This window comes from Natator depressus, chromosome 14, assembly GCF_965152275.1.
Source record: "Natator depressus isolate rNatDep1 chromosome 14, rNatDep2.hap1, whole genome shotgun sequence".
Classification (NCBI taxonomy): domain Eukaryota; kingdom Metazoa; phylum Chordata; order Testudines; family Cheloniidae; genus Natator; species Natator depressus.
Genome location: NC_134247.1, coordinates 43,579,022 through 43,606,612, shown reverse-complemented (window position 1 = coordinate 43,606,612; position 27,591 = coordinate 43,579,022). Strand labels below are relative to the sequence as shown.

Genomic DNA, 27,591 nt, shown 5'->3' with positions numbered 1-27,591 from the left:
CTAGAATCTAAATAATGGGGGGGGGGGGGAGGGAGGAAGGGAGGGGAGACACAGCCACTTTGCCCGAAGTGGATTTGCCAGTAGATGGAACCTAAGATTTAAACTCCAAATGATTACACTGTGTTTGGGATCCATTTGAATTCCCCTCCCTTGACACTTTCATCTCCAGTCATAGCGACTCTGATATAGGATTAAAGAAGTCAAAGCATGATCTCCAAGCACAGACAACGGAGAATGCTTCATAACATGACACTTTGCCAGAGATAAACTCGACATGGCTCAGACAAAAGCTAACAGTTCTGCAATGATGGGGAAGGAGGAAATCTCTGAGTCACCCCATCTCCTTCCAGTGTCACAGAGGCTGAAATTACACTTTTTTTTTCTGGCCCCTGCTTCTCTTCATTTACATATCATTTGAAAAGTTCCCAATATAACTGCTCTTCAGCAAAACCCAGAGCAACATAAGAACAACTGGCAATTATACAATCTGTATCATTGGTGACTAAAAATGACTTTGCAATAGGAGGAATGGTAGAAATGTGATGCTCCCTGGTCCTGATAGGAAGCGCACACTCAAATTACTCATGGGACAATAAAAAGGACAAATAGGTCTACCTCAAGAGGGCAAACTGCAAAAGGCAAAAATGGGGCACTCATCTGGATAAGCTGAGGGATAACGGTGCAGCAAACAGTTCAAACAGCATTCCAAGTTACTATGTAGGAATCAGGAAAAGTATTAAAGAAAAAAAGTACTGATAGCCCTAGAGGTTTTTATGGTGTTGATCTCCCTTCTAGATTCTCTGATGGCTAACATGGGCTGAGTGCCAAGAGAAGGTATTCCCACACTCACTGCATTCGTAGGGCCTCTCCTTTGTGTGAATTCTCTGATGACTAGAAAGGGCTGAGCTGCTAGAGAAGGTTTTCCCACACTCACTGCATTTGTAGGGCCTTTCCCCTGTGTGGATTCTCTGATGATTAGAAAGTTCTGATCTTTGATTCAAGCTTTTCCCACACTCACGGCATTCCTAGAGCCTGTCAAGGTTCCTTCCCCACTCTGAACGCTAGGGTACAGATGTGGGGACCTGCATGAAAACTCCCGAAGCTTATTTTTACCAGCTTAGGTTAAAACTTCCCCAAGGTACAAACTAGTTTACCTTTTGCCCTTGGACTTTATTGCTGCCACCACCCAGCGTCTAATAAATATATAACAGGGAAAAAGCCCGCTTGGAAACGTCTTTCCCCCAAAAATCCTCCCCAAACCCTACACCCCCTTTCCTGGGGAAGGCTTGATAAAAAGCCTCACCAATTTGCAGAGGTGAACACAGACCCAAACCCTTGGATCTTAAGAACAATGAAAAAGCAAGCAGGTTCTTAAAAGAAGAATTTTAACTGAAGAAAAAAAGTAGAAGAATCACCTCTGTAAAATCAGGATGGTAAATACCTTACAGGGTATTCAGATTCAAAACATAGAGAATCCCTCTAGGCAAAACCTTAAGTTACAAAAAGTCACAAAAACAGGAATCTACATTCCATTCAGCACAACTTCTTTTATCAGCCATTTCAACAAAACAGAATCTAACGCATATCTAGCTAGATTACTTACTAAGTTCTAAGACTTCATTCCTTTTCTCTTCCCGGCAAAAGCATCACACAGACAGTCTCCTCACTGGTCATTTTGGTCACGTGCCAGCAAGGTTATCCTAGCTTCTTAACCCTTTACAGGTGAAAGGGTTTTTCCTCTGGCCAGGAGGGATTTTAAAGGTGTTTACCCTTCCCTTTATATTTATGACAGAGCCTCTCCCCTGTGTGGATTCTCTGATGTTTATAAAGGGATGAGCTCCTAGTGAAGGTTTTCCCACACTCACTGCATTCGTAGGGCCTCTCACCTGTGTGGCTTCTCTGATGATTACAAAGGTCTGATCTTTGAGTGAAGCTTTTCCCACACTCACTGCATTCATACGGCCTCTCCCCTGTGTGGATTCTCTGATGTTTAGAACGGTCTGAGCTCCTAGTGAAGCATTTTCCACACACACTGCATTCGTAGGGCCTCTCCCCTGTGTGGATTCTCTGATGATTAGAAAGGGCTGAGCTGCTAGTGAAGCTTTTCCCACACTCACTGCATTCGTAGGGCCTCTCCCCTGTGTGGATTCTCTGATGATTAGAAAGGGCTGAGCTGCTAGTGAAGCTTTTCCCAGACTCACTGCTTTCATACGGCCTCTCCCCTGTGTGGATTCTCTGATGGTGAAAAAGGTGTGATCTTTGAAAGAAGCTTTTCCCACACTCACTGCATTCATAGGGCCTCTCCCCTGTGTGGACTCTCTGATGATTAGAAAGCGCTGAGCTGCTATTGAAGCTTTTCCCACACTCACTGCATTTGTAGGGCCTCTCCCCTTTGTGGATTCTCTGATGAGTAGAAAGGGCTGAGCTGTTCGTGAAGCTTTTCCCACACTCACTCCATTTGTAGGGCCTCTCCCTTGTGTGGATTTTCTGATGTTTAAAAAGGCTTGATCTTCGAATAAAGCTTTTTCCACACTCACTGCAGTCATAGGGCCGCTCCCCGGTGTGGATTCTCTGATGGTGAGAAAGGTCTGCTTTTCGAATGAAGCTTTTCCCACACTCACTGCATTCGTAGGGCCTCTCCCCTGTGTGGATTCTCTGATGCTGAAAAAGGGCTGATCTTTCCATGAAGCTTTTCCCACACTCACTGCATTCATAGGGCCTCTCCCCTGTGTGGATTCTCTGATGCTGAAAAAGGGCTGATCTTTGAATGAAGCTTTTCCCACACTCACTGCATTCGTAGGGCCTCTCCCCTGTGTGGATTCTATAATGCCGAAAAAGGCCTGATTTTTCAATGAAGCTTTTCCCACACTCACTGCATTCATAGGGCCTCTCCCCTGTGTGGATTCTCTGATGCTGAAAAAGGGCTGATTTTTGAATGAAGCTTTTCCCACACTCACTGCATTTGTAGGGCCTTTCCCCTGTGTGGATTCTCTGATGAGTAGAGAGGCCTGATCTTTGAGTGAAGCTTTTCCCACACTCACTGCATGTATTTTTCCTCTTTCTCCTGAGGATTTCCTGTTGGGTTGTGGTTCCCTTGAGGCCCTGCTGAGTTCCCCGACAGGAAATATATTTACCCATTTGCTCCAATGGCTGGTTTCCCTGTTCTCTTTCTGGTCTGTGATGAATCGCAAAGGATTTTCCCTGCTCATGACTCCTGGACACATTCCTTTTCCATCTTTGCGATAATTCTCCGTGTTTATCCACTTGTTCAACATTTTCCTGCTGAGAATTCTGCTCCTCCTCCTCACAAAGAATTGCATCACCTGCTATGATAGAGATAGAAACCGCAAAGAGGGATGGAAAGGGGAAGACCAAACGAAAACAAGTGCTGGAGAGGGGTCAAATAAAAATCAGGTACTGAACATCCCCAGACTCTTCCACCAAATAGGAGAGAGGAGGGGGATCAATTCAGCCTTCACATCCCATCCAAATTCACAGGGGGAAGGGAGGAAACTTGTGCCTGGTGTCTGCTAGGATCTATAGGAAGCCATGAGCTATATTTACCCTGAGGATACAACCCCTGCTAGAGACAATAATGAACTGAGAGACCTCCCAAGACTTTGTAGGGCATCCCAGATGTTTCTTTCAGGCCCTTATAGATTCTGAGTTGGTTTAATATTTCCTCACCTATACAGGGAGCTCTCAGGATCTCTCTTTCCTCTGGGACCCATGGCTCTTCCCCTTGTTCCAGCTGGGAGATCACATCAGGTTTGGAATCTGGAAACCCTGCTCCGATGAAAGAAAACAAAGGACTTCAGTTGATGTCAGAAGACTTTGTCATAAATAAACATTCTATTAATTTAACTTCAGTGCTTAGTGTGAGCTGGTGTGCCTGGGGCAGTCCCTCACTGAAAATGCCAAGGTCAGGGCAGGCTGAAAAAGGGATAGCATATCTTCCCCAAACTGGTGGTTAACTGAAGTTAAACTCAACGACCAGTCACAAACTGCTTCTCATCACCCACACTGGTTACTAAGAAGCTGAAAAAAGAAATCACACAGCCCCCTTTATTGCATTCCAGTTCTCTGAGTCCCAGTCAGCACCTAGGTCCACTACAGTGAGAGGTTATTTAAAAACTTTGCTCAAAAACAAAATGTTCTTCTGATCCCAAGGGGTTAGCATCAGTACAGGTTATGATAGGTTTGGATCTTACCCAAAATACCATGCTGCCAGCCAATCCTTTAGTATCTAAACTAAAGGTTTAAACGAAAGACAGAAAGAAGTGAAATGGGAAAGCAGTCAGGTACATTCCGAAATCTGTATATCAGGTTCTTAGCAGTACTGGTGAGTTAGTGGTTTGAAAGTCCATCTGGAACACATCCACAGCTTGGATGGGTCATTCAGTCCTTTGTTCAAGGCTTCAGATTGTAAAGAATTTCCTCCAGAGGTGGGAAGAGGGATTGAAGACAAAATGGAGATGATGCAGCTACCCTCTGTATATTCCTTTTGCCATGTGGTTTGTACTTCCTGTGCCCCAAACACAAGTTTCACAGCAGATGGCATGGAAAAGCCTTGGAGTTCTCAGTACACAGGCGCACCCCTGCATGTCTCGCTGACTCAATAGGTATATCCCCTTGGTCCTTTCCATGGGCTCATTGTACAGCTGATGACCCTGGATGGGCCATCGAACAGGCTAGGCAGTGCTGATGCCAATATGTCTGGGGGTGTCACCCAGAAACACTACACAAGTCTGGAAATACAAATATACCCTACATCTCTATATCTCACAATAGAAAGGTGATACAAACAGAAACAAAATCATCATACTTTGAAAATCATAACATTTTCACTGACAGCTTACATGGCACATCTAGCAGGATTCATTGCAATTTTATCATATTGGTATTAATAATAAAATAATAATAATATAAAGATTCTCACAATTCCACATAGTGTCACACTTAGTAAACCAGTGAATTCCCAGGACCAGCTCCCCAGGTCCTTTAAGATGCCAAATACCCACATATCTGCTGGGAACAGACACAGAAAGACATTGTGTCAGTCTGTACCCCTATGTTCACTCTTCCGGAAAATTATGATCAATTTGGGACATAGTATGGCTTGTGAGATATCATTTGAAATCATATAATCTACTGAATATTATCCTCCTGTTAAAATGTGGAGCAACACTGTAAGTAAAGTTATGAGATTTTACTGTATGATATTACTAAAAAGTTATAATTTTGCAGAACACCCACAGACCAGTTCCCTCAGAGGCAGCAAGGCAAACAGCTGGTCAAACAGCCATTCTCCGGCAGTGGGAAGGTGTAAAGAAGACATTTACATTCCTTCAAAGGGACCACTTGAAACTCATATCGACAACAGACAGCCCGTCACCATCACTCAGCTGAGAACGTAATTTGTTTCTAGTACAAAGGACTGAACTATAAAAAGAGGTGAGGAAAATGCTTGAGACTCTCTCTCTCTCCCCCCTTTTTCTCTGTTCATGACAACTCCTGAAGAACTCAACTAGGGCGCAGGGGGCGGGTTAGGGGAGTCCTGGCTGAAAGGACAGCCCCCAGCCTGTCTTGGCATATGGTGAGAGAAACATTTGCTTTGAATCCGTTTTAGCTTGTTAAGTTAGATGTTAGTTTCTGTTTAGCTTGCCTTTCTTTTGTAAACAATTATGACTTTTAGGCCTCATTACCTGTAGTCACTTAAAATCCTTTTTTTTAGGTAGTTGGTTTTATTATGTAACCAGTGTGTTTGGATTAAAGTGTGTTGGAAACTCCATTTGGAATAACGAGGCTGGTGTATGTCATTTTCCACTGATGAAATGACAGACTTCGTATCAGTTTACATTGTTCAGTAGTGTGCTGGACAATGCAAGATGCACATTTCTGGGGGAAAGTCTGGGACCAGAGAATTTTCTGAGGTTCTCCTGTGGTGTACTGTAACTTGATAGTCACTGACTAGCAGCAGTCAATACTGTGAAGCTGGGAGCGAGTTACATGCTGGAGACTGTGTGTTAACCGCCCAGGAGTGGCTGTTCTCACAGTAAAGCAGTGTAAAAGGCACTGCAGCTTGGGGAACTGAGTCTCCTAAAAACACAGAGAAAGTAAATCCTTGTCCCAAAAATCGAAGATTCCAGACAGAGGGCAAGTCTCCCTGGCATTGCCTCTTGCTGACAGAGAAGTCCAGAGACAATGAGTCAGCCCTGGGGAAGCCGGGAACAGTAAGCATGGGCTGGTGGGGTTCAGTGGAGAAAGGAAACAGGAATGGCAGGGATATTACTGAATGCAGGAGCTCAGCAGTACTAGATGTCAGGATAGCACGTATTGCAGCCCATTGGAAAACATAATCCCAACTATACATATAAAATGATAGGGTGTAAATTAGCTGTTTCCACTCAAAAGCGGGATCTTGGAGTCCTTGTGGAGAGTTCTCTGAAAACATTCACTCAAGTTGCAGAGGCAGTCAAAAAGCAAACAGAAAGGGATAGGGAAGACGACAGAAAATATCATATTGCTTCTCTATAAATCCATGGTACGCCCACATCTTCAATACCGCATGCAAATGTGGCTGCCACATCTCAAAAAAGATATACTGGAACTGGAAGAGGTTCAGAAAAGGGAAAACAATATGATTAGGGGTATGGAAGAGCTTCCATATGAGGAGAGATGAAAAAGACTGTGCCTTTTCAGCTTAGAAAAGAGACGAAAGGGGGATATAATAGAGGTCTATAAAATCATGGTCACTCTCAAAGGACAGGACACTGGGCTACATGGACCTTTGATCTGACTCAGCGTGGCTGCTCTTATGTACTAGGGAATCTAGTGAGCCCAGTGTAACGGGAGGGAGTAGGAAAATCTCTGGGGGTGGAGAACACTGGGAAATTAGAAGCTATAATTCAGGAGCAACAGATGCTAATTAGTCTAGAAAAGCAGAATGTGAAAAATAAGAATCGGGGTCATGTGACAATGAGGTAATCAAAAATCCAAGGAGCCTGCAGAGAAGAGAGGTGGTGGCTATCACACGTGCGGATGGAGAAGCAAGACTCTCCATGTCTCAGGAAGTTTCACTACCAACATAAGCCATTTTCATACGCTGCAGTGCAATCCAGACCAGTGAGGACTTGTGTCATCTGTAATCCTGAGTGAGATTCAATGTTCTGCTGTTGGAGCTCCCCTGTCTGGATACCCCCAGCCAGCATTCAAGGACGCACTGAGTGTCTGTGTGATAAGTAGCCCTGGACCAGCAGCTCTGACTCCAGCAGCCTGCTTGTTACACCCCAAGCACATTCTGGTCTGGGTGGAGTAGGCTCAGGGTTTCAGAGAAGGCCGGGGGTAGGAAGCTTCTGTTGGATATGCTGGACCTAAGCCCCAGTTTTACTTGAGCAAAAAGAGATATCTGACACTGTGCGATACTGCTCCTGTGCTCTGTTCCCAAAGTGTTCTTCAGCAAGGAAAGGTCTCTGGTCGTGTGTGTTACTGGCATATTGGGGTGATGCTGAAACAGGACAGAGCAGAGATGCCATTGTGGGGTGGCGTGAACCGTATCTCTTCATTTCCCCTTCCAAGAACTGAGGGGACGGGAATCCTTACCCAGTGAGGTCACATTCTTATAGTTCTCCTGCATGACATCTCTGTAGAGAGCTCTCTGAGCAGGGTGCAGCAGAGCCCACTCTTCCCTGGTGAAATACATAGCCACCTCCGCGAAGGTCACCGGACCCTGAGAGAGCAAAAGTCCAACACTCAGTACCTGCTGCCCCACTATTTGTGTGGGAGAGGAGCCAATCAAATGGAAGCTCTGGGTGGATCAAGGTCAGACTCCCAGCCCCATCTCGCTCAGAGCATCCTGGAACCACCAGGGTGAGGAGACGAAGAGAGAGCCCCTCCTCTCTCCCAGCAGATCCATCACATACCTACTAGCTAGAGACTGATACAGGAGATGGAGCCCTTAGCAGGGTCCAGGGACAGCTCCTTGGTAGGAAGTCCAACATGCTCCTCAGTGCGAGGAGCTGGATATGAAGGGAGGGGAATCTCCACTAAGCCTGACTGGTGGGTGCCCTCTTCATATCTCACAGCACAAGCTGGTTAGTCAGGTCAGGCTACCGCACTATGAGTCTGGTTAGTTTTCCTAGCCCCATGTAAGTGGGTTATTTTCTGTTCAACAAATTAGAGCATTTCCACCTCCCAACTTCATGGGTCTGGGACCAGAATCTAGGCCACTTATTCAATAACTCCCAGCAGGTTTGCCACCCCCTTTCCTCCTCCCTTTCTCCACCTTGTGAACTTCCTGCCCCGGTCCAACCTCCAAACCAGACTGCGCAAACCTTCCCATCTCTGAGGTATTTGCTGTCCCTCTCCCTCCAGAAGGAACCCACCCCAAACTCCCCAATAATCCCTACCTGAGCTGGCTCCACTGCAGCCATTACTCTTCTCTGTCCCATGGGAGGATGGGAGGAGCTGGAGTGAAACATGGACGTCGTTCTGCAGCCTGGGAGGGTGAGAAGCGTAATTGTGGGGGTTTCATAACAGGCTTTAGTTAATTTCACATCAGAATTCCCCCAGGGCCCTTTCCTTGCAGACAGATGACCTAGATTTTGCCGTGCTGGCAAAATGCTTGATCTCTTTATTTCAGCGTAGTCCTGGCCCCTCCCGCCAGGCTAAGCCCACAGAGACATTTTTAACCTCCCTTCTCCCTCCCCCCTCCCCCCACCCCGTAACAAAGTCTCTCAACACAATGTTAGAAAAGAGCAGAACCAAAGGAGTCACTCTGGGGGATTCCCTCAGACATGGACCCCATGGCAGCCATAACCGAGCAGGGGGAATATAGAGTCAGGAACTGGCTTTTCCTCTGTCTGATCCTTTTCTTGTTCACTGGAAAGTGATTCTGCCCAGGGATGCTGCAACACATGTGTCTGGGTGTACTAGAGCTGGAAATCTCTCTTCCCACTCATTTCTACCACTGCCCCTTTCAGTCTCCCCTTCCCCTGTCCTCTCTCCCTGCCTCTCTGGCTGGGAAAGTCCCATTCCTGGGTTCTTTGCAATCCCACCACTGGATTTTCTCCTGGCAATTGCAAATGGGAGGAGAAATGAGGAGGGGTTGTTTGTGCAGAGTCACTTCCTTGCCAGTCCCCAGCACATTCCCTGAGGTCTTTCAGTTACCTGAGGTTTATGGCTCAGAATTTGTATTAACAGAGCCCAGATCTGCCCCAAGGGGCTATTACCAGCTGGAGAAAGTCAGCACCTGGGCTGGGCAGAAAAGAAGCTTTAATTAAGGTCACTTCCCAGCACAGAAGCCCCGATAGGGTAGCAGCAGCTGCTAAACCTGGTCCCCCAGATCACAATGGAGGCTGCAGCATCTGACCCAGGAAGCTGAACCCCAATATCCTTAGGAGAGAGGGACAGAGCCTTTGAGCAGCCTTCCCTCCTTTAGCTCTCTGGGGAGAGCAGCTAATGAGAGCAAGTTCTCAACAGGGAGAATTGCTAATCTCATTTGCCTCACTGTTCATCTGGAGTCACTCCTTGTCTTTCCATACAGTGACTCTGGATTAACAATGGTCTCAATGAAATCAGATTTCAGAAAGGACGAGTCCAGAATGCCGTGGAAGAGGTCATTGTGTAGCAGTGCTAACCCCCTTCCCACCACCCTCACCCCCCACATCTAGGAGAAGGACTCGGGGCACAAATTTAGTAGCAGGCCCCAAAGCCTCTGCTATTCCATTTGCCTGGGACCCCCCTTCCTCCCATTTTGCAAATTATAGAGAGGAAAGCTGAAAATCAGAGGGATTTTATATCAGTTGTTGATAGGAGGTAAAATCTGAGTGTATTTCACATCAATATTTGAAAAATGAATACAGAGGAAATGGGCAACAGTCGCAAACATTTTATTTCCATGTTGAAGAATCTGAGAAAAGGTGTAAATCTGAGATTTTCTTAGTATTTTATAATTAAGGGAGACAGGGAAAATCTCAGGGCATATTCAATTAGAAGTAGACAACTAGAGAAAAAGTGGGGCAAATGTTTAGGGTATTTCATAACAATCTTTGAGATCTGCAAAGAATACGTGTCACAAACTAAGTAATTGACAACATGAGAGAAAAAACACCAAGATCGGAGGCGATTTTATATTGCTATGAAATAACTAGTTGGAAAAGGGGGACTGTTTGACTGGATTTTATATACTGTGCAATACATAAACAGAAAGTGATGGTTCCCCATGTGCCACCATTCACAGGGGCAGCAGGGAGCCCTTTGAGGAGGCGATTTAAGAGGGCAGAGGAGGAGCTGGAAGGCTTCCTGGGTGAGGAAAGGGGGCAGCAGTGGGGGATGGGCAGGTAAGGGTCAACGGATACCTGGGGGCAACTGTGTTGGCAGTTTGGGGCCAGCAAGTGGGATTGGGAAACCGGGGTCTGGGCAGTCTCCACGGGGGGCACTTGCTCCGCCCTTCCTCCACCGTGGCAGAGAACAGGCGTCTCATCCCATCCCCACTCCAGGGATAGCCATGTTTTGGGCACCGACTCAGGGAACAATTTCTCATCTAAACAAGGACAAAGCGCTGCAGGTAAAATGGGTGAGAAAATCCCCCACACCAGAGATTTTAAATGGACATTTGAGAATTAAGGCGAGAAAAGGGGGAAATCAGGAGAGAGCCGATCATTTGAGGGGAAAGTGGGGCGGGGGGAATCACCCCGGATTTTATAGCCACGTGTGAGATAATGAGAGAGAAAAGGGGAAGAACTGGAGAGAATTTGTATCAGGGTGTGGGCGGCACGAGCGGGGAAAGGATCCAATTCCCTCACCTCCCGCCCTCCCCTTCTCCCCCGGGGATTTCCCGAGGCTGCACAGGGACGGTTCAAGCCCCCCCCGGCCACCACCCCCCACAGGAGCCCCCCGGGTCCCGGCGGCGCGGGGCAGGGCCTGGCTGCGGCTCCCCTGGGGCTGGGCAGCCCCGAGGCGTCTCCCAGGTGCGGCCCGTGAAGCGGCCCCGCGGAGGAACGAGCTCCTGGCCGCAGCCCGGGGCCGGGCCGCCCCCGGGGGGCCCGCTCGCTGCCCCCGTCCCCTCCCGGGCCTGCCCGGGCCCTGTTGCCGGCAGAGAGCGGCCCCCCAGCCCGGCCCCGCGGTGTCGGGGTCTCCCAGCCTCGCCCATTAACCCGCTGCCCCGTCCAGACACCGCCCCGGGGGCGCTGGGCTCCTGCTGGGACAGCAGCTCCGAGCCCCCCCCGCCGGGCGCGGCCCCCCCGGGAGCAGGTCCCGGCGCCGCCCGATGCCGGGTCCCCGCGGACACTGGGGCAGCGTCACCGCCCCGCGCCCGGGGCTCGCTCCGGTACCTGGAGGCGGCAGCTCCGCAGCGGGGCGGGCAGGGCTCGGGGCGGCCCCGGCTCGGGGCGGCCCCAGCGGGAGCAGGGCGCGGGGGGGTTAATGAAGGTCGCCCCGGCACAGACCCTCCCGCTCAGCCCGGTCCCGCAGGAGCCGGTGAGCTCTGCCACTGCGAATGCATGACTCCCGCCCCACCTCCCTCCATCTGCGCATGCCCATGAGCTCGAGCGGCACCAAACGCTTCTCCGCCTTGGGAGAGGCACCAACGGCCCCGCACGAGCCCGGCTCGTCCTCCCCGGTCCGACGTCACTTCCGCTCGCGGGAGAGTCAGGAACTACCTCTCCCAGCCTGCCCCGGGGCCGGCTCCGCCCTCTCCAGCCCAGGTAAGGGCAGGTGCCGGGATCAGTCTAATTCCCTCCTCCCGCCGGCGCCTCATCCCCTTCCGCCACAGAGACCCCCCCCCCCGCCCAGCCCCACACTGAGCCGGCGCCTCTCAGACCCGCCCCCACCTTGGCAGCAGCGGCGCCTTCTCAGGCGAACTCTCGTGTTCCCGGGCTGGGGGAGCCTCAGCCCCCGCGCCCGACTCCCCACCACCACCTCCCTGCGCGCGCGGCTTGTTGCTGGGCTCCCGACGGCAGCACGTCCCGACCGGTGTCGGCTCGGTGAAGCCGCTCCCCGGGCCCGCCCGCGCCGGCCGGGAGCCGGTCTCGGCCCGCGGCGCCTGCGGCAGGGCTCCGCGCAGGGACGGGCTCGCTGCGGCCGGGACCGACACGGGCAGGGCGTGAGACGCCGCTTTTGGCGACAGACGCGGCTGGACTTGTCGATGCTCCCACGCTCTTGGCCCCTTCTCGCCTCGCTCCCTGTTTTTCCAGACCTACCATTTTCACACACTCTCCCAGGGCGCTCTGGAGGCCGGTGTCTCTCAGTCCTTCAGATCTTGAGTAGAAACCTCTCCACCACCGGTCCCTGGAGAGCCCCACTCCGGACGCCCCTCTTATGTATCCTTCTGGACACCGAGGTTTCTGTCCATCGTTTGTGAGAAGGTCACGGGAGGCCGCATCAAAAGCCATACGCGGGGCAAGACAGACCCCATCCGCCGCTTGTGGGCCTGTTCCGCTGTTCCAGAAAGCAATCAGGCCGGTTTGACATGTGAGGAGGCTGCTGGAAATACCTTTTTTCAGCAAAGTTGGGCCTGCCGCTGCTGCACCGTTGGTTTGCGAGACTGCGAGCTGTAGGAATCAGCCTCATCCGACGGCCTTTTTACAAGCAAGGTTGGACCTCTCGCTGCTGCGGGCAGCGAATTCTTACCCGAGCAGTTCCTGAGAGCTGCGAAGGGCCCTACCTGCTGGCCTTGTGGTGTTCTGAACAAGAATTATTACACTGCGGCCTGCCCCAGTGAGTGGGGGCTAGATGATGACTGGCAGCAGCCACTGAGGCAAAGTCGGTTTAGAGGGTTGGGGGTTCCCCTGGGCGGAGAAACTCAGAATAAGGGGTTACTGCAGGGGCAGCACCCCATGGTAAAGGGCACCGGGGTCCGGCAGGGGCACAGGTGCCAGCGGCAGGCTAGACACTGGCCAGTAGGAGGTGCTCTGTATACTGGAGAGCTAATTCCCTAGGAGGCGCTGTGCTGGTGAGTCTCCACCTCACTACAGTGCCATTGGATTAGAGGAGATTTTCTGGCAAGAACCACCAGGAGAGCAATGTATGTGTAATATAACTATGTTAAAAACTCCCACCTTTCCCTATTACTTCCCAGGTCATGAGGGTAAAAGAAGTAACACACTGGATACCAGTAATATTCTAAACTTTTACTTTTCTTGTTCCCCACCTTCATGAGCCAGCTAGCCTGCAATCCTGGTGCTAGATTGGAGCCAGTGCCCCAGTAGGGTAAAGCCCCTTATCCCATTCCTGAAACCCTCAGCCAGCCAGCCAGCCAGCCCCCTTCCCTGGAGTCGGATCAGAGCCAGCACGCTCTCTATAGAAAGGCCTCATATCCATTCCCTGCCCCTCTGGGCCAGCCAGTCCCCCAACCCTGAGGGTGAATTGGAGTCAACACTCCCAAGACGGGAAAGGCCCCATATCCGATTCTCACCCCCACCCCCCACCTCTTGTTTGGCTTCTGGAACCTACGACATGATTTGCTGACTGCTACAGGGGTGTGTTTTCTCTGTGTCCTGAAATAGCTCATTTCACACTGGTCACACCCTGTGCTTGGCTTTGGACATCCCAGCTCTGAGACCACATCCCTGGGCACCAAGGCTGCTACTAACCATCGCTTTGTGCCGGTTAGTGTCTCAGTGAGGAATTGGGGTGCAGAAGTGGGTGAAGAGAGCTCAGAGACTGTCACCCTTACGGCTTTTCTGCGGGAGCCCTGGGTGCCCTTCTTATGAGGGGCTGGATCCACAAAAGCCAGTGTGCTGAATGGAGAGCTACCGAAGCCAGCCAGTCAGAACAGCTAAGGACAGAGGTGGCCCAAGCCTTCTGCCACAAAGGGACTTAGATGCCTCCTGTTGGTTGCTCCCAGTTGGGCTCCTAAGCCTGGTCAGCCCTGCTCACCTAACTCCACCAGAGATGGAACCCTTTTTCTATGCCCGAGCTCAGTGGTTTGAGCACTGAGTCAGCAAGTGGGAGACCCTACTTCAAAACCCATCTCTATCTGACAGGAGCAGCGATGGGCACCCAGGTCTCCTACATCCCAGTTGGGTGCCCTGGGTGGGGCAGTCTCAATTGCCCCTGCTGGCGCTGTTCCACTTTGCATAAATCATTAAACATTAATTGCACCCAGGAGAGCGATGCTGCAGGCTGGTGGTCAGGGCACCCACCTGGGAGATCAGGGTTCAAATTCCCAGTTCCAATGATTTAACCAAACTGGAGCACCTTCAACAGGAGAGATGGAGAGCGACCCACAGCAGAAGATCCCCTGACAATGATTTACAATCTTTCGTTAGAGATCTCACTGCTGTGCTTCCTGGATAAATGTCATAAAATCAGTGTATTCGGTGTGGTGAGTTTGTCAGGTCTGAGACGGGTGTTGCTTGTAAATAACAGTGACTCCTTTGCCAATTGGCACCAATCAGCTTTTGTCATGCATACACTGAGCTATACCGTCCCACTCTGATAGAACAGAAAGGCCAGCACAAAAAATAGAGAAAGAAACAATGAGATACTAAAATGACAATGGTTGGAACTCTCCATTTTTCTCAGTCTTTGGATTGATGGGTACTAAGAGCTGTAGCTACAGTTGAGGAACCAGGCGATCAGACAGCTGGCTCAGCCCTCCATACTAGTAGCTTTCTCACATACAGGGAGATGGGTCAAAATTGGAATTGATGTCATGACTTGCTTCCCATAGGGGATCAATCTGTCTAAGGCTATCTCTACACTTCAAACACTGGAAGTATTCTTCTGACAACCTAACACTGTCTACACTGGGGCTCAGGTCAGTGGAGTGGATTTTTCACACCCTTGAGAGATGGGGCTATGTCAACATAGCTTTTCAGCATAGACCAACTTGGATCTTAAGAACAATGAAAAAGCAATCAGGATCTTAAAAGAAGAATTTTAATTGAAGAAAAAAAGTAAAAGAATCACCTTTGTAAAATCAGAATGGTAAATACCTTACAGGGTAATCAGATTCAAAACAAAGAGAACCGCTCTAGGCAAAACCTTAAGTTACAAAAAGACACAAAAACAGGAATCTACATTCCATTCAGCACAGCTTATTTTATCAGCCATTTCAACAAAACAGAATCTAACGTATATCTAGCTAGATTACTTACTAAGTTCAAAGACTCCATTCCTTTCTGTTCCCGGCAAAAGCATCACACAGACAGAGAGAGCCTTTGTTTCTCCCCCCTCCAGCTTTGAAAGTATCTTGTCTCCTCATTGGTCATTTTGGTCAGGTGCCAGCGAGGTTATCCCTAGCTTCTTAACCCTTTACAGGTGAAAGGGTTTTTCCTCTGGCCAGGAGGGATTTTAAAGGTGTTTACCCTTCCCTTTATATTTATGACAGAGCCTCTCCCCTGTGTGGATTCTCTGATGTTTATAAAGGGATGAGCTCCTAGTGAAGGTTTTCCTACACTCACTGCATTTGTAGGGCCTCTCCCCGGTGTGGATTCTCTGATGCTGAAAAAGGTCTGTTGTTCGAATGAAGCTTTTCCCACATTCACTGCATTCGTAGGGCCTCTCCCCTGTGTGGATTCTCTGATGATTAGAAAGGGCTGAGCTCCTAATGAAGCTTTTCCCACACTCACTGCATTCATAGGGCCTCTCCCCGGTGTGGATTCTCTGATGGTGAAAAAGGTCTGTTGTTCGAATGAAGCTTTTCCCACATTCACTGCATTCGTAGGGCCTCTCCCCTGTGTGGATTCTCTGATGATTGGAAAGGGCTGAGCTCCTAATGAAGGTTTTCCCACACTCATTGCATTCATAGGGCCTCTCCCCTGTGTGGATTCTTTGATGCTGAAAAAGGCCTAATCTTTGACTGAAGCTTTTCCCACACTCACTGCATTTGTAGGGCCTCTCCCCTGTGTGGATTCTCTGGTGCTCAAAAAGGGCTGATCTTTCAGTGAAGCTTTTCCCACACTCACTGCATTCATAGGGCCTCTCCCCTGTGTGGATTCTCTGATGGTGAAAAAGGTGTGATCTTTGAATGAAGCTTTTCCCACACTCACTGCATTCATAGGGCCTCTCCCCTGTGTGGATTCTCTGATGATTAGAAAGGGCTGAGTTCCAAAGGAAGGTTTTCCCACACTCATGGCATTCATAGGGCCTCTCCCCTGTGTGGATTCTCTGATGTATAGAAAGGTCTGAGCTCCTGTTAAAGCATTTTCCACACATATGGCATTCATAGGGCCTCTCCCCTGTGTGGATTCTCTGATGAGTACAAAGGGCTGAGCTGCAAGTGAAGCTTTTCCCACACTCACAGCATTCATAGGGCCTCTCCCCTGTGTGGATTCTATGATGCTGAAAAAGGCCTGATCTTTGAATGAAGCTTTTCCCACACTCACTGCATTCATAGGGCTTCTCCCCTGTGTGGATTCTCTGATGCTGAAAAAGGGCTGATCTTTTACTGAAGCTTTTCCCACACTCACTGCATTTGTAGGGCCTCTCCCCTGTGTGGATTCTCTGATGTATAGAAAGGTCTGAGCTCCTGTTAAAGCATTTTCCACACACATGGCATTCATAAGGCCTCTCCCCTGTGTGGATTCTTTGATGATTACAAAGGGCTGAGCTGCAAGTGAAGCTTTTCCCACACTCACTGCATTCATAGGGCCTCTCCCCTGTGTGGACTCTATGATGCTGAAAAAGGCCTGATCTTTGAATGAAGCTTTTCCCACACTCACAGCATTCGTAGGGCCTCTCCCCTGTGTGGATTCTCTGATGATTAGAAAGAGATGATCTGTTGGTGAAGCATTTTCCACACTCACTGCATGTATTTTTCCTCTTTCTGCTGAGGATTTCCTGCTGGGTTGTGGTTTTCTTGAGGCCCTGCTGAGTTCCCCGACAGGAAATAAATTTACCCATTTTCTCCAATGGCTGGTTTCCCTGCTCTCTTTCTGGTGTGTGATGAATCGCAAAGGATTTTCCCTGCTTATGACTCCTGGACACGCTTCTTTTCCATCTTTGTGATAATTCTCTGTGTTTATCTGCTTGCTCAACATTTTCCTGCTGAGAATTCTGCTCCTCCTTCTCACAGAGCATTGCATCACCTGCTGTGATAGAGATAGAAACTGCAAACAGGGATGGAAAGGGGAACACCAAACGAAAACAAGTGCTGGAGAGGGATCAAATAAAAATCAGGTACAGAACTCCCCCAAACTCTTCCACCAAGTAGGAGAGAGGAGGGGGATCAATTCAGCCTTCACATCCCATCCAAATTCACAGGGGGAAGGGAGGAAACTTCTGCCTGGTGTCTGCTAGGATCTATAGGAAGCCATGAGCTATATTTACCCTGAAGATACGACCCCTGCTAGAGACAATAATGAATTGAGAGACCTCCCAAGACTTTGTAGGGCATCCCAGATGGTTCCTTCAGGCACTTATAGATTCTGAATTGGTTTAATGTTTCCTCACCTGTGCAGGGAGCTCTCAGGATCTCTCTTCCCTCTGGGACCCATGGCTCTTCCCCTTTTTCCAGCTGGGAGATCACATCAGGTTTGGAATCGGGAAACCCTGCTCCGATGAAAGAAAACAAAGGACTTCAGTTGATGTCAGAAGACTTTGTCATAAATAAACATTCTATTAATTTAACTTCAGTGCTTAGTGTGAGCTGGTGTGCCTGGGGCAGTCCCTCACTGAAAATGCCAAGGTCAGGGCAGGCTGAAAAAGGGATAGCATATCCTCCCCAAACTGGTGGTTAACACTGAAGTTAAACTCAACGACCAGTCACAAACTGCTTCTCCTCACCCACACTGGTTACCGAGAAGCTGAAAAAAGAAATCACACAGCCCTCTTTATTGCATTCCAGTTCTCTGAGTCCCAGTCAGCACCTAGGTCCACTGTAGTCAGAGGTTATTTAAAAACTTTGCTCAAAAACAAAATGTTCTTCTGATCCCAAGGGGTTAGCATCAGTACAGGTTACGATAGATTTGGATCTTACCCAAAATACCATGCTGCCAGCCAATCCTTTAGCATATAAAGATTTAAACAAAAGAAAGACAGAAAGAAATGAAATGGGAAAGCAGTCAGGTTCATTCCGAAATCTGTATATCAGGTTCTTAGCAGTACTGGTGAGTTAGTGGCTTGAGAGTCCATCTGGAACACATCCACAGCTTGGATGGGTCATTCAGTCCTTTGTTCAAGGCTTCAGTTTGTAGAGAAGTTGCTCCAGAGGTGGGAAGAGGGATTGAAGACAAAATGGAGATGATGCAGCTACCCTTTATATGCCTTTTGCCATGTGGCTTATACTTCCTGTGCCCCAAACACAAGTTTCACAGCACATGGCATGGAAAAGCCTTGGAGTTCTCAGTACACAGGCGCACCTTTGCATGTCTTGCTGACTCAATAGGTGTATCCCCTTGGTCCTTTCCATGGGCTCATTGTACAGCTGATGACCCTGGATGGGCCATCGAACAGGCTAGGCAGTGCTGATGCCAATATGTCTGAGGGGTGTCACCCAGAAACACTACACAAGTCTGGAAATACAAATATACCCTACATCAGCCTGTCACCATCACTCAGCTGAGAACTGAAGTTGTTTCTAGTACAAAGGACTGAACTATAAAAAGAGGTGAGGAAAATGCTTGAGACTCTCTCTCTCTCTCCCCCCCCTTTCCCTCTGTTCATGACAACTCCTGAAGAACTGAACTTGGGCAGCAGAGGCGGGTTAGGGGAGTCCTGGCTGAAAGGACAGCCACCAGCCTGTCTCGGCATATGGTGCGAGAAACATTTGCTTTGAATCCGTTTTAGCTTGTTAAGTTAGATGTTAGTTTGTGTTTTATCTTGCATTTCTTTTGTAAACAATTCTGACTTTTATGCCTCATTACCTCTAGTCACTTAAAATCTTTTTTTTCGGTAGTGAACAATTTTGTTTTATTGTTTTATGTAACCAGTGTGTTTGGATTAAAGTGTGTTGGAAACTCCATTTGGAATAACAAGGCTGGTGCATGTCATTTTCCACTGATGAAATGACAGACTTCGTATGAGTTTGCATTGTTCAGCAGCGTGCTGGACAATGCAAGATACACATTTCTGGGGGAAAGTCTGGGGGACCAGAGAATTTTCTGAGGTTCTCCTCTGGTGTACTGGAATTTGAGAGTCACTGACTAGCAGCAGTCAATACTGTGAAGCTGGGAGCGAGTTACGTGCTGGAGACTGTGTGTTAACCGCCCAGGAGTGGCTGTTCTCACAGTAAAGCAGTGTAAAAGGCACCGCAGGTTGGGGAACTGAGGGGAAACAGCTGTTCAACAGTCCAGATTGTACTGTGGTTAATGTCACAGACACTCAATTTCAAAGAGTCTCCTAAAAACACAGAGAAAGTAAATCCTTGTCCCAGAAATCGAAGACTCCAGACAGAGGGCAAGTCTCCCTGGCATTGCTTCTTGCTGACAGAGAAGTCCAGAGACAATGAGTCAGTCCTGGGGAAGCTGGGAACAGTAAGCATGGGCTGGTGGGGTTCAGTGGAGAAAGGGAACAGGAAGGGCAGGGATATTACTGAATGCAGGAGCTCAGCAGTACTAGATGTCAGGATAGCACGTATTGCAGCCCATTGGAAAACATAATCCCAACAATACATAGAAAATGATAGGGTCTAAATTAGCTGTTTCCACTCAAGAGCGGGATCTTGGAGTCCTTGTGGAGAGTTCTCTGAAAATGTTCACTCAAGGTGCAGAGGCAGTCAAAAAGCAAACAGAACGTTGGGAATCACTAAGACAGGGATAGATAAGAAGACAGAAAATATCATATTGCTTCTCTATAAATCCATAGGACGCCCACATCTTGAATACTGCATGCAAATGTGGTTGCCACATCTCAGAAAATATATACTGGAATTGGCAGAGGTTCAAAAAAGGGCAAAAATATGATTAGGGGTATGGAAGAGCTTCCGTATGAGGAGAGATGAAAAAGACTGGGCCTTTTCAGCTTAGAAAAGAGACGAAAGGGGGATATGAGAGAGGTCTATAAAATCATGGCCACTCTCGAAAGACAGGACACTGGGCTACATGGACCTTTGGTCTGACCCAGCGTGGCCGCTCTTATGTACTAGGGAATCTAGTGAGCCCAGTGTAACGGGAGGGAGTAGGAAAATCATAGAATCATAGAATCATAGAATATCAGGGTTGGAAGGGACCTCAGGAGGTCATCTAGTCCAACCCCCTGCTCAAAGCAGGACCAATCCCCAATCAAATCATCCCAGCCAGGGCTTTGTCAAGCCTGACCTTAAAAACTTCCAAGGAAGGAGATTCTACCACCTCCCTAGGTAACGCATTCCAGTGTTTCACCACCCTCCTAGTGAAAAAGTTTTTCCTAATATCCAACCTAAACCTCCCCCACTGCAACTTGAGACCATTACTCCTTGTCCTGTCCTCTTCTACCACTGAGAATAGTCTAGAACCATCCTCTCTGGAACCACCTCTCAGGTACTTGAAAGCAGCTATCAAATCCCCCCTCATTCTTCTCTTCCGTAGACTAAACATTCCCAGTTCCCTCAGCCTCTCCTCATAAGTCATGTGTTCCAGACCCCTAATCATTTTTGTTGCCCTTTGCTGGACTCTCTCCAATTTATCCACATCCTTCTTGTAGAGTGGGGCCCAAAACTGGACACAGTAATCCAGATGAGGCCTCACCAATGTCGAATAGAGGGGAACGATCATGTCCCTCGATCTGCTCGCTATGCCCCTACTTATACATCCCAAAATGCCATTGGCCTTCTTGGCAACAAGGGCACACTGCTGACTCATATCCAGTTTCTCGTCCACCGTCACCCCTAGATCCTTTTCTGCAGAACTGCTGCCTAACCATTGGTCCCTAGTCTGTAGCGGTGCATTGGGTTCTTCCGTCCTAAGTGCAGGACCCTGCACTTATCCTTATTGAACCTCATCAGGTTTCTTTTGGCCCAATCCTCCAATTTGTCTAGGTCCCTCTGTATCCTATCCCTGCCCTCCAGCGTATCTACCACTCCTCCCAGTTTAGTATCATCTGCAAATTTGCTGAGAGTGCAATCCACACCATCCTCCAGATCATTTATGAAGATATTGAACAAAACCGGCCCCAGGACCGACCCCTGGGGCACACCACTTAACACCGGCTGCCAACTAGACATGGAGCCATTGATCACTACCCGTTGAGCCCGACAATCTAGCCAACTTTCTACCCACCTTATAGTGCATTCATCCAGCCCATACTTCTTTAACTTGCTGACAAGAATACTGTGGGAGACCGTGTCAAAAGCTTTGCTAAAGTCAAGAAACAATACATCCACTGCTTTCCCTTCATCCACTGGGTGTGGAGAACACTGGGAAATTAGAAGCTATAATTCAGGAGCAACAGATGCTAATTAGTCTAGAAAAGCAGAATGTGAAAAATAAGAATCGGGATCATGTGACAATGAGGTAATCAAAAATCCAAAGAGCCTGCAGGGAAGAGGGGTTGTGGCTATTACACGTGTGGATGGAGAAGCAAGACTCTCCATGTCTCAGGAAGTTTCACTACCAACATAAGCCATTTTCACACGCTGCAGTGCAATCCAGACCAGTGAGGATTTGTGTCATCTGTAATCCTGGGTGAGATTCAATGTTCTGCTGTTGGAGCTCCCTGTCTGGATACCCCCAGCCAGCATTCAAGGACGCACTGGGTGTCTGTGTGATAAGTAACTCTGGACCAGCAGCTCTGACTCCAGCAGCCTGCTTGTTACACCCCAAGCACGTTCTGGTTCGGGTGGAGTAGGCTCAGGGTTTCAGAGAAGGCCGGGGGTAGGAAGCTTCTGTTGGTTATGCTGGACCTAAGCCCAGTTTTACTTGAGCAAAAAGAGATATCTGACACTGTGCGATACTGCTCCTGTGCTCTGTTCCCAAAGTGTTCTTCAGCAGGGGAAGGTCTCTGGGGGGGAGGGGTGTGTGTGTGTGTGTGTTTTACTGGCATATTGGGGTGATGCTGAAACAGGACAGAGCAGAGATGCCACTGGGGGGTGGCGTGAACCGTATCTCTTCATTTCCCCTTCCAAGAACTGAGGGGACGGGAATCCTTACCCAGCAAGGTCACATTCTTATAGTTCTCCTGCATGACATCTCTGTAGAGAGCTCTCTGAGCAGGGTGCAGCAGAGCCCACTCTTCCCTGGTGAAATACACAGCCACCTCCTCGAAGGTCACCGGACCCTGAGAGAGCAGAATTCCAACACTCAGTAGCTGCTGCCCCTCTCTTTGTGTGGGAGAGGAGCCAATCAAATGGAAGCTCTGGGTGGATCACGGTCAGAGTCCCACCCCCACCTCGCTCAGAGCATCCTGGAACCACCAGGGTGAGGGGACGAAGAGAGAGCCCCTCCTCTCTCCCAGCAGATCCATCACACACCTACTAGCCACAGACTGATACAGGAGATGGAACCCCCAGGAGGGTCCAGGCAGAGCTCCCTGGTAGGAAGTCCAACACGCTCCTCAATGCGAGGAGCTGGATATGAAGGGAGGGGAATCTCCCCTAAGCCTGACTGGTGGATGCCCCCTTCATATCTCACGGCACCCGCTGGTTAGTCGGGTCAGGCTCCCGCACTATGAGTCTGGTTAGTTTTCGTAGCCCCATATAGGTGGGTTATTTTCTGTTCAACAAATTAGAGCATTTCCACCTCCCAACCTCATGGGTCTGGGACCAGAATCTAAGCCACTTTTTCAGTAACTCCCAGCAGGTTTGTCACCCCCTGTCCTCCTCCCTTTTTCCACCTTGTGAATTTCCTGTCCCAGCCCAACCTCCAAACCAGACTGCTCAAACCTTCCCATCTCTGGTGTATTTGCTGTCTCTCTCCCTCCAGAAGGAACCCACCCAAAACTCCCCAATAATCCCTACCTGAGCTGGCTCCACTGCAGCCATTACTCTTCTCTGTCCCATGGGAAGATGGGAGGAACTGGAGTGAAACATGCACGTCGTTCTGCAGCCTGGGAGGGTGAGAAGCATAATTGTGGGGGTTTCAGAACAGGCTTTAGTTAATTTCACATCAGAATTCCCCCAGGGCCCTTTCCTTGCAGACAGATGTCCTAGATTTTGCCGTGCTGGCAAAATGCTTGAACTCTTTATTTCAGCGTAGTCCTGGCCCCTCCCGCCAGGCTAAGCCCACAGAGACATTTTTAACCTCCCTTCTCCCTCCCCCCTCCCCCCACCCCGTAACAAAGTCTCTCAACACAATGCTAGAAAAGAGCAGAACCAAAGGAGTCACTCTGGGGGATTCCCTCAGACATGGACCCCATGACAGCCACACCCGAGCAGGGGGAATATGGAGTCAGGAACTGACTTTTCCTCTGTCTGATCCTTTTCTTGTTCACTGGAGTGTGATTCTGCCCAGGGATGCTGCAACACATGTGTCTGGGCGAACTAGAGCTGGAAATCTCTCTTCCCACTCATTTCTACCACTGCCCCTTTCAGTCTCCCCTTCCCCTGTCCTCTCTCCCTGCTTCTGTGGCTGGGAAAGTCCCATTCCTGGGTTCTTTGCAATCCCACCACTGGATTTTCTCCTGACAATTGCTAATGGGAGGAGAAATGAGGAGGGGCTGTTTGTGCAGAGTCACTTTCTTGCCAGTCCCCAGCACTTTCCCTGAGGTCTTTCAGTTACCTGAAGTTTGTGGCTCAGAATTTGTATTAACAGAGCCCAGGTCTGCCCCAAGGGGCTAGTACCAGTTGGAGAAAGTCAGCACCTGGGCTGGGCAGAAAAGAAGCTTTAATTAAGGTCACTTCCCAGCACAGAAGCCCCGCTAGGGTAGCAGCAAGCTGGTCTCCCGGATCACCATGGAGGCTGCAGCATCTGACCCAGGAAGCTGAACCCCAATATCCTTAGGAGAGAGGGACAGAGCCTTTGAGGAGCCTTCCCTCCTTTAGCTCTCTGGGGAGAGCAGCTAATGAGAGCACCTCCTTACAGGGAGAATTGCTAATCTCATTTGCCCCACTGTTCATCTGGAGTCACTCCTTGTCTTTCCATACAGTGACTCTGGATTAACAATGGTCTCAGTGAAACCAGATTTCAGAAAGGATGAGTCCAGAATACTGTGGAAGAGGTCATTGTGTGGCGGCGCTAATCCCCTTCCCACCTCCCTCTCCCCCCAGATCTAGGAGAAGGACGCGGGGCACAAATTTAATAGCAGCCCCCAGAGCCTCTGCCATGCCCTTTGCCTAGGACCCCCCTCCTCCCATTTTGCCATTTTGCAAATTAGAGAGAGGAAAGTGGAAAATCAGAAGGATTTTATATCAGTTGTTGATAGGAGGTAAAATCTGAGTGTATTTCACATCAATATTTGAAAAATGAAGAGAGAAAATGGGGAATATTTGCAAACATTTTATTTCCATGTTGAAGAATCTGAGAAAAAGTGTAAATCTGAGATTTTCTTAGTATTTTATAATTAGAGAGACAGGGAAAATCTCAGGGCATATTCAATTAGAAATAGACAACTAGAGAAAAAGTGGGGCAAATGGTTAGGTTATTTCATAACAATCTTTGAGATTTGCAAAGAATACGTGTCACAAATGAAAGTAATTGATAACATGAGAGAAAAACACCAAGATCAGAGGGAATTTTATATTGCTATGAAATAACTAGTTGGAAAAGGGGGACTGTTTGACTGGATTTTATATGCCTGTGCAATACATAAACAGAAAGTGATGATTCCCCCTATGCCACCATTCACACGGGCAGCAAGGAGCCCTTTGAGGAGGTGATTTAAGAGGGCAAAGGAGGAGGAGGAGCTGGAAGGCTTCCTGGGTGAGGGAAGGGGGCAGCAGTGGGAGGATGGGCAGGTGAGGGTCAACGGATAGCTGGGGGCAACTGTGTTGGCAGTTTGGGGCCAGCAAGCGGGATTGGGAAACCGGGGTCTGGGCAGTCTCCATGGGGTACACTTCCTCCTCCCTTCCCCCACCCTGGCAGAGAACAGGCATCTCATCCCATCCCCACTCCAGGGGCAGCCATGTTTTGGGGACCGACTCAGGGAACAATTTCTCACCTAAACAAGGACAAATCGCTGCAGGTAAAATGGGTGAGAAAATCCCCCACATCGGAGGAGATTTTAAATGGACATTTGAGAATTATGGCGAGAACGGGGGGAAATCGGGAGAGAGCTGATCATTTCATCGCTGGCACAGAGTGCCTGAGGCAAGCAACAGCAGGGGTTGCCCGGTATGCGTCACCCAATAATCACAACGGGGTGGAGAAGTAGAAAAGTTTATTTGGAGCTCCAAATCCAGGTACAGGGAGAGAATCTCAAATCCTGCACACTAGACCAGGTCATCACACATACTTTTATATTGTTTAAGGTTATTACACTACACATCAGCCGATCAAAGCTTTGCACATATACTTTACCTTCCTTACATGGGTTACAACAATGTTTATTTCCTGCAACCTCTAACAAGCATTCCTCACAACTTAAACAACCAGCACATTCTGCCTGGCCTTGTGATTAATGGTGGAGATGGGCGGTTATAGCCTTGAAGCTGCCTCCTTTTGTTATCTTAGCTTGGCTTCAGCAAAACCCTACACTAGACAGCGCTATCTGCAGCTGCAACATTGTTTTAAGAGCAAAAGGGCTTTTTTTTCCGGGCCAGTCAGGCCTAAGTGCCGTTAAGGGGGGTTTGAAAAGAAGCCCCTGGGCCTAGAGCAAAGAGACTTCCTCCACCCTCATGGTCTTCCATCCCCTTGACTTAACTAGTGGCCATGCCCTGGGGCCCCAACAATTTGAGGGCAAAGTGTGGGGGGGGAATCACCCCGGATTTTATAGCCACCTGTGAGATAATGAGAGAGAAAAGGGGAAGAACTGGAGAGAATTTGTATCAGGGTGTGAGCGGCACGAGCGGGGAAAGGATCCAATTCCCTCACCTCCCGCCCTCCCCTTCTCCCCCGGGGATTTCCCGAGGCTGCACAGGGACGGTTCAAGCCCCCCCCGGCCTCTCCCCCCCACAGGAGCCCCCCGGGTCCCGGCGGCGCGGGGCAGGGCCTGGCTGCGGCTCCCCTGGGGCTGGGCAGCCCCGAGGCGTCTCCCAGGTGCGGCGCGTGAAGCGGCCCCGCGGAGGAACGAGCTCCTGGCCGCAGCCCGGGGCCGGGCCGCCCCCGGGGGGGCCGCTCGCTGCCCCCGTCCCCTCCCGGGCCTGCCCGGGCCCTGTTGCCGGCAGAGAGCGGCCCCCCAGCCCGGCCCCGCGGTGTCGGGGTCTCCCAGCCTCGCCCATTAACCCGCTGCCCCGTCCAGACACCGCCCCGGGGGCGCTGGGCTCCTGCTGGGGCAGCAGCTCCGAGCCCCCCCCGCCGGGCGCGGCCCCCCCGGGAGCAGGTCCCGGCGCCGCCCGATGCCGGGTCCCCGCGGACACTGGGGCAGCGTCACCGCCCCGCGCCCGGGGCTCGCTCCGGTACCTGGAGGCGGCAGCTCGGCAGCGGGGCGGGCAGGGCCCGGGGCGGCCCCAGCGGGAGCAGGGCGCGGGCCGGGCGCGGGGGGGTTAATGAAGGTCGCCCCGGCACAGACCCTCCCGCTCAGCCCGGTCCCGCAGCAGCAGCGGGGGTCGAACTCTGCCTCTGCGCCGGCGGGACTCCCGCCCCGCCCCCCTCCATCTGCGCATGCCCAGAGCTCGAGCGGCACCAAACGCTTCTCCGCCTTGGGAGAGGTGCCAACGGCCCCGCTCGTCCTCCCCGGTGCGACGTCACTTCCGCTCGCGGGAGAGACAGGAACTACATCTCCCAGCCTGCCCTGGGGGCGCTTCCGCCTTCTCCTGCTTCGGTCCGGGCAGGTGCCGGGATCAGCCTGATTCCTTCGGGCCCCCCCCGAGCCGGCGCCTCTCACCCCCGCCCCCCCCGGGAGCAGCGGCGGCTTCTCAGGCGAACTCGGCGGGAGCCTCAGCCCCGGGGTCTCTGGCCCGGCTGCTCCCCCAGGACCACCCCCCCCCAGTCCAACTAGCCCCCCGCGTCCCGCCCCCGCCCCCTCCGGTCCGATTGGCCCCTCGCGTCCCCCCCCCGCCGCCCTCCCTCTCCCTCCCGCCCGGGTCCGACTGGCCCCTCGCGTCCCGCAGGATTAACTCGCCTGGGGGCCCGGGGTTATTAGATTTTGTAGGGGCCCCTGTCAACAAGTCTTTTTCCCCATTTAAAACAGAATGACCACAATTGTGGCATCAAGGCTATTAAAGGGCAGGTTGAGTATAGGGTTAATTAACATAAAGCAGTTCGGTGGTTATATTTCAGTCTTAATTCAAAATAGCCTACTTCTTACCTTAGAGCAGCTGCTATATTAGGCTCTTTCTGGGAGGGAGGTAGGGGTGCAGGAGGGGATTCTGACCTGGGGTAGGGGGTTAAGGTGGAGGAAGGGGTGCGAGGTGCAGGCTCTGGCCAGGAGGTGCTTACCACAGGCGGCTTCCAGCCGGCAGCACAGCAGGGTTGAGGCAGGCTGCCTGCATGCCGTGGCCCCATGCCGCTCCCAGAAGCGTCCGGCTGCTGGCCTGTCTCTGTGCACCCCTGGGGGGAGGGGGACAGCGTGTCTCTGTCCACTGCCCTTGCCCGCAAGCACCACCCCACACAGCTCCCATTGGCCAATGAGCTGCGGGGACGGTGCTGGGGGCGGGGGCAGCACGCAGAGCCGCCTCCCTCAGCCAGGGTTCGGCAG

The 27,591-nt window shown here is 50.5% G+C and overlaps 1 protein-coding gene and 1 long non-coding RNA gene across 2 annotated transcripts in view; both read right to left on the bottom strand.

Annotated features, from left to right (window-relative positions):
- LOC141998063 (uncharacterized) overlaps nt 1–27,446 on the bottom strand; it is a 48,441-nt gene extending 20,995 nt beyond the window's left edge. Inside the window, 6 exon segments of the mRNA XM_074970700.1 lie at nt 1,771–2,971; nt 15,338–17,036; nt 17,398–17,496; nt 22,011–22,137; nt 22,817–22,905; nt 27,333–27,446. Coding sequence (XP_074826801.1) covers nt 1,771–2,971; nt 15,338–17,036; nt 17,398–17,496; nt 22,011–22,137; nt 22,817–22,888 — 3,198 coding nt within the window. The 5' untranslated portion in view covers nt 22,889–22,905; nt 27,333–27,446.
- On the bottom strand, nt 3,303–6,179 carry LOC141998614 (uncharacterized). Its single transcript, XR_012641868.1, has 3 exons — nt 5,706–6,179; nt 3,688–3,786; nt 3,303–3,326 (listed from the first exon to the last, which is right to left on the bottom strand). It is a non-coding gene; the product is annotated as an uncharacterized LOC141998614 (long non-coding RNA).
- Nucleotides 27,447–27,591: the final 145 nt, after the last annotated feature.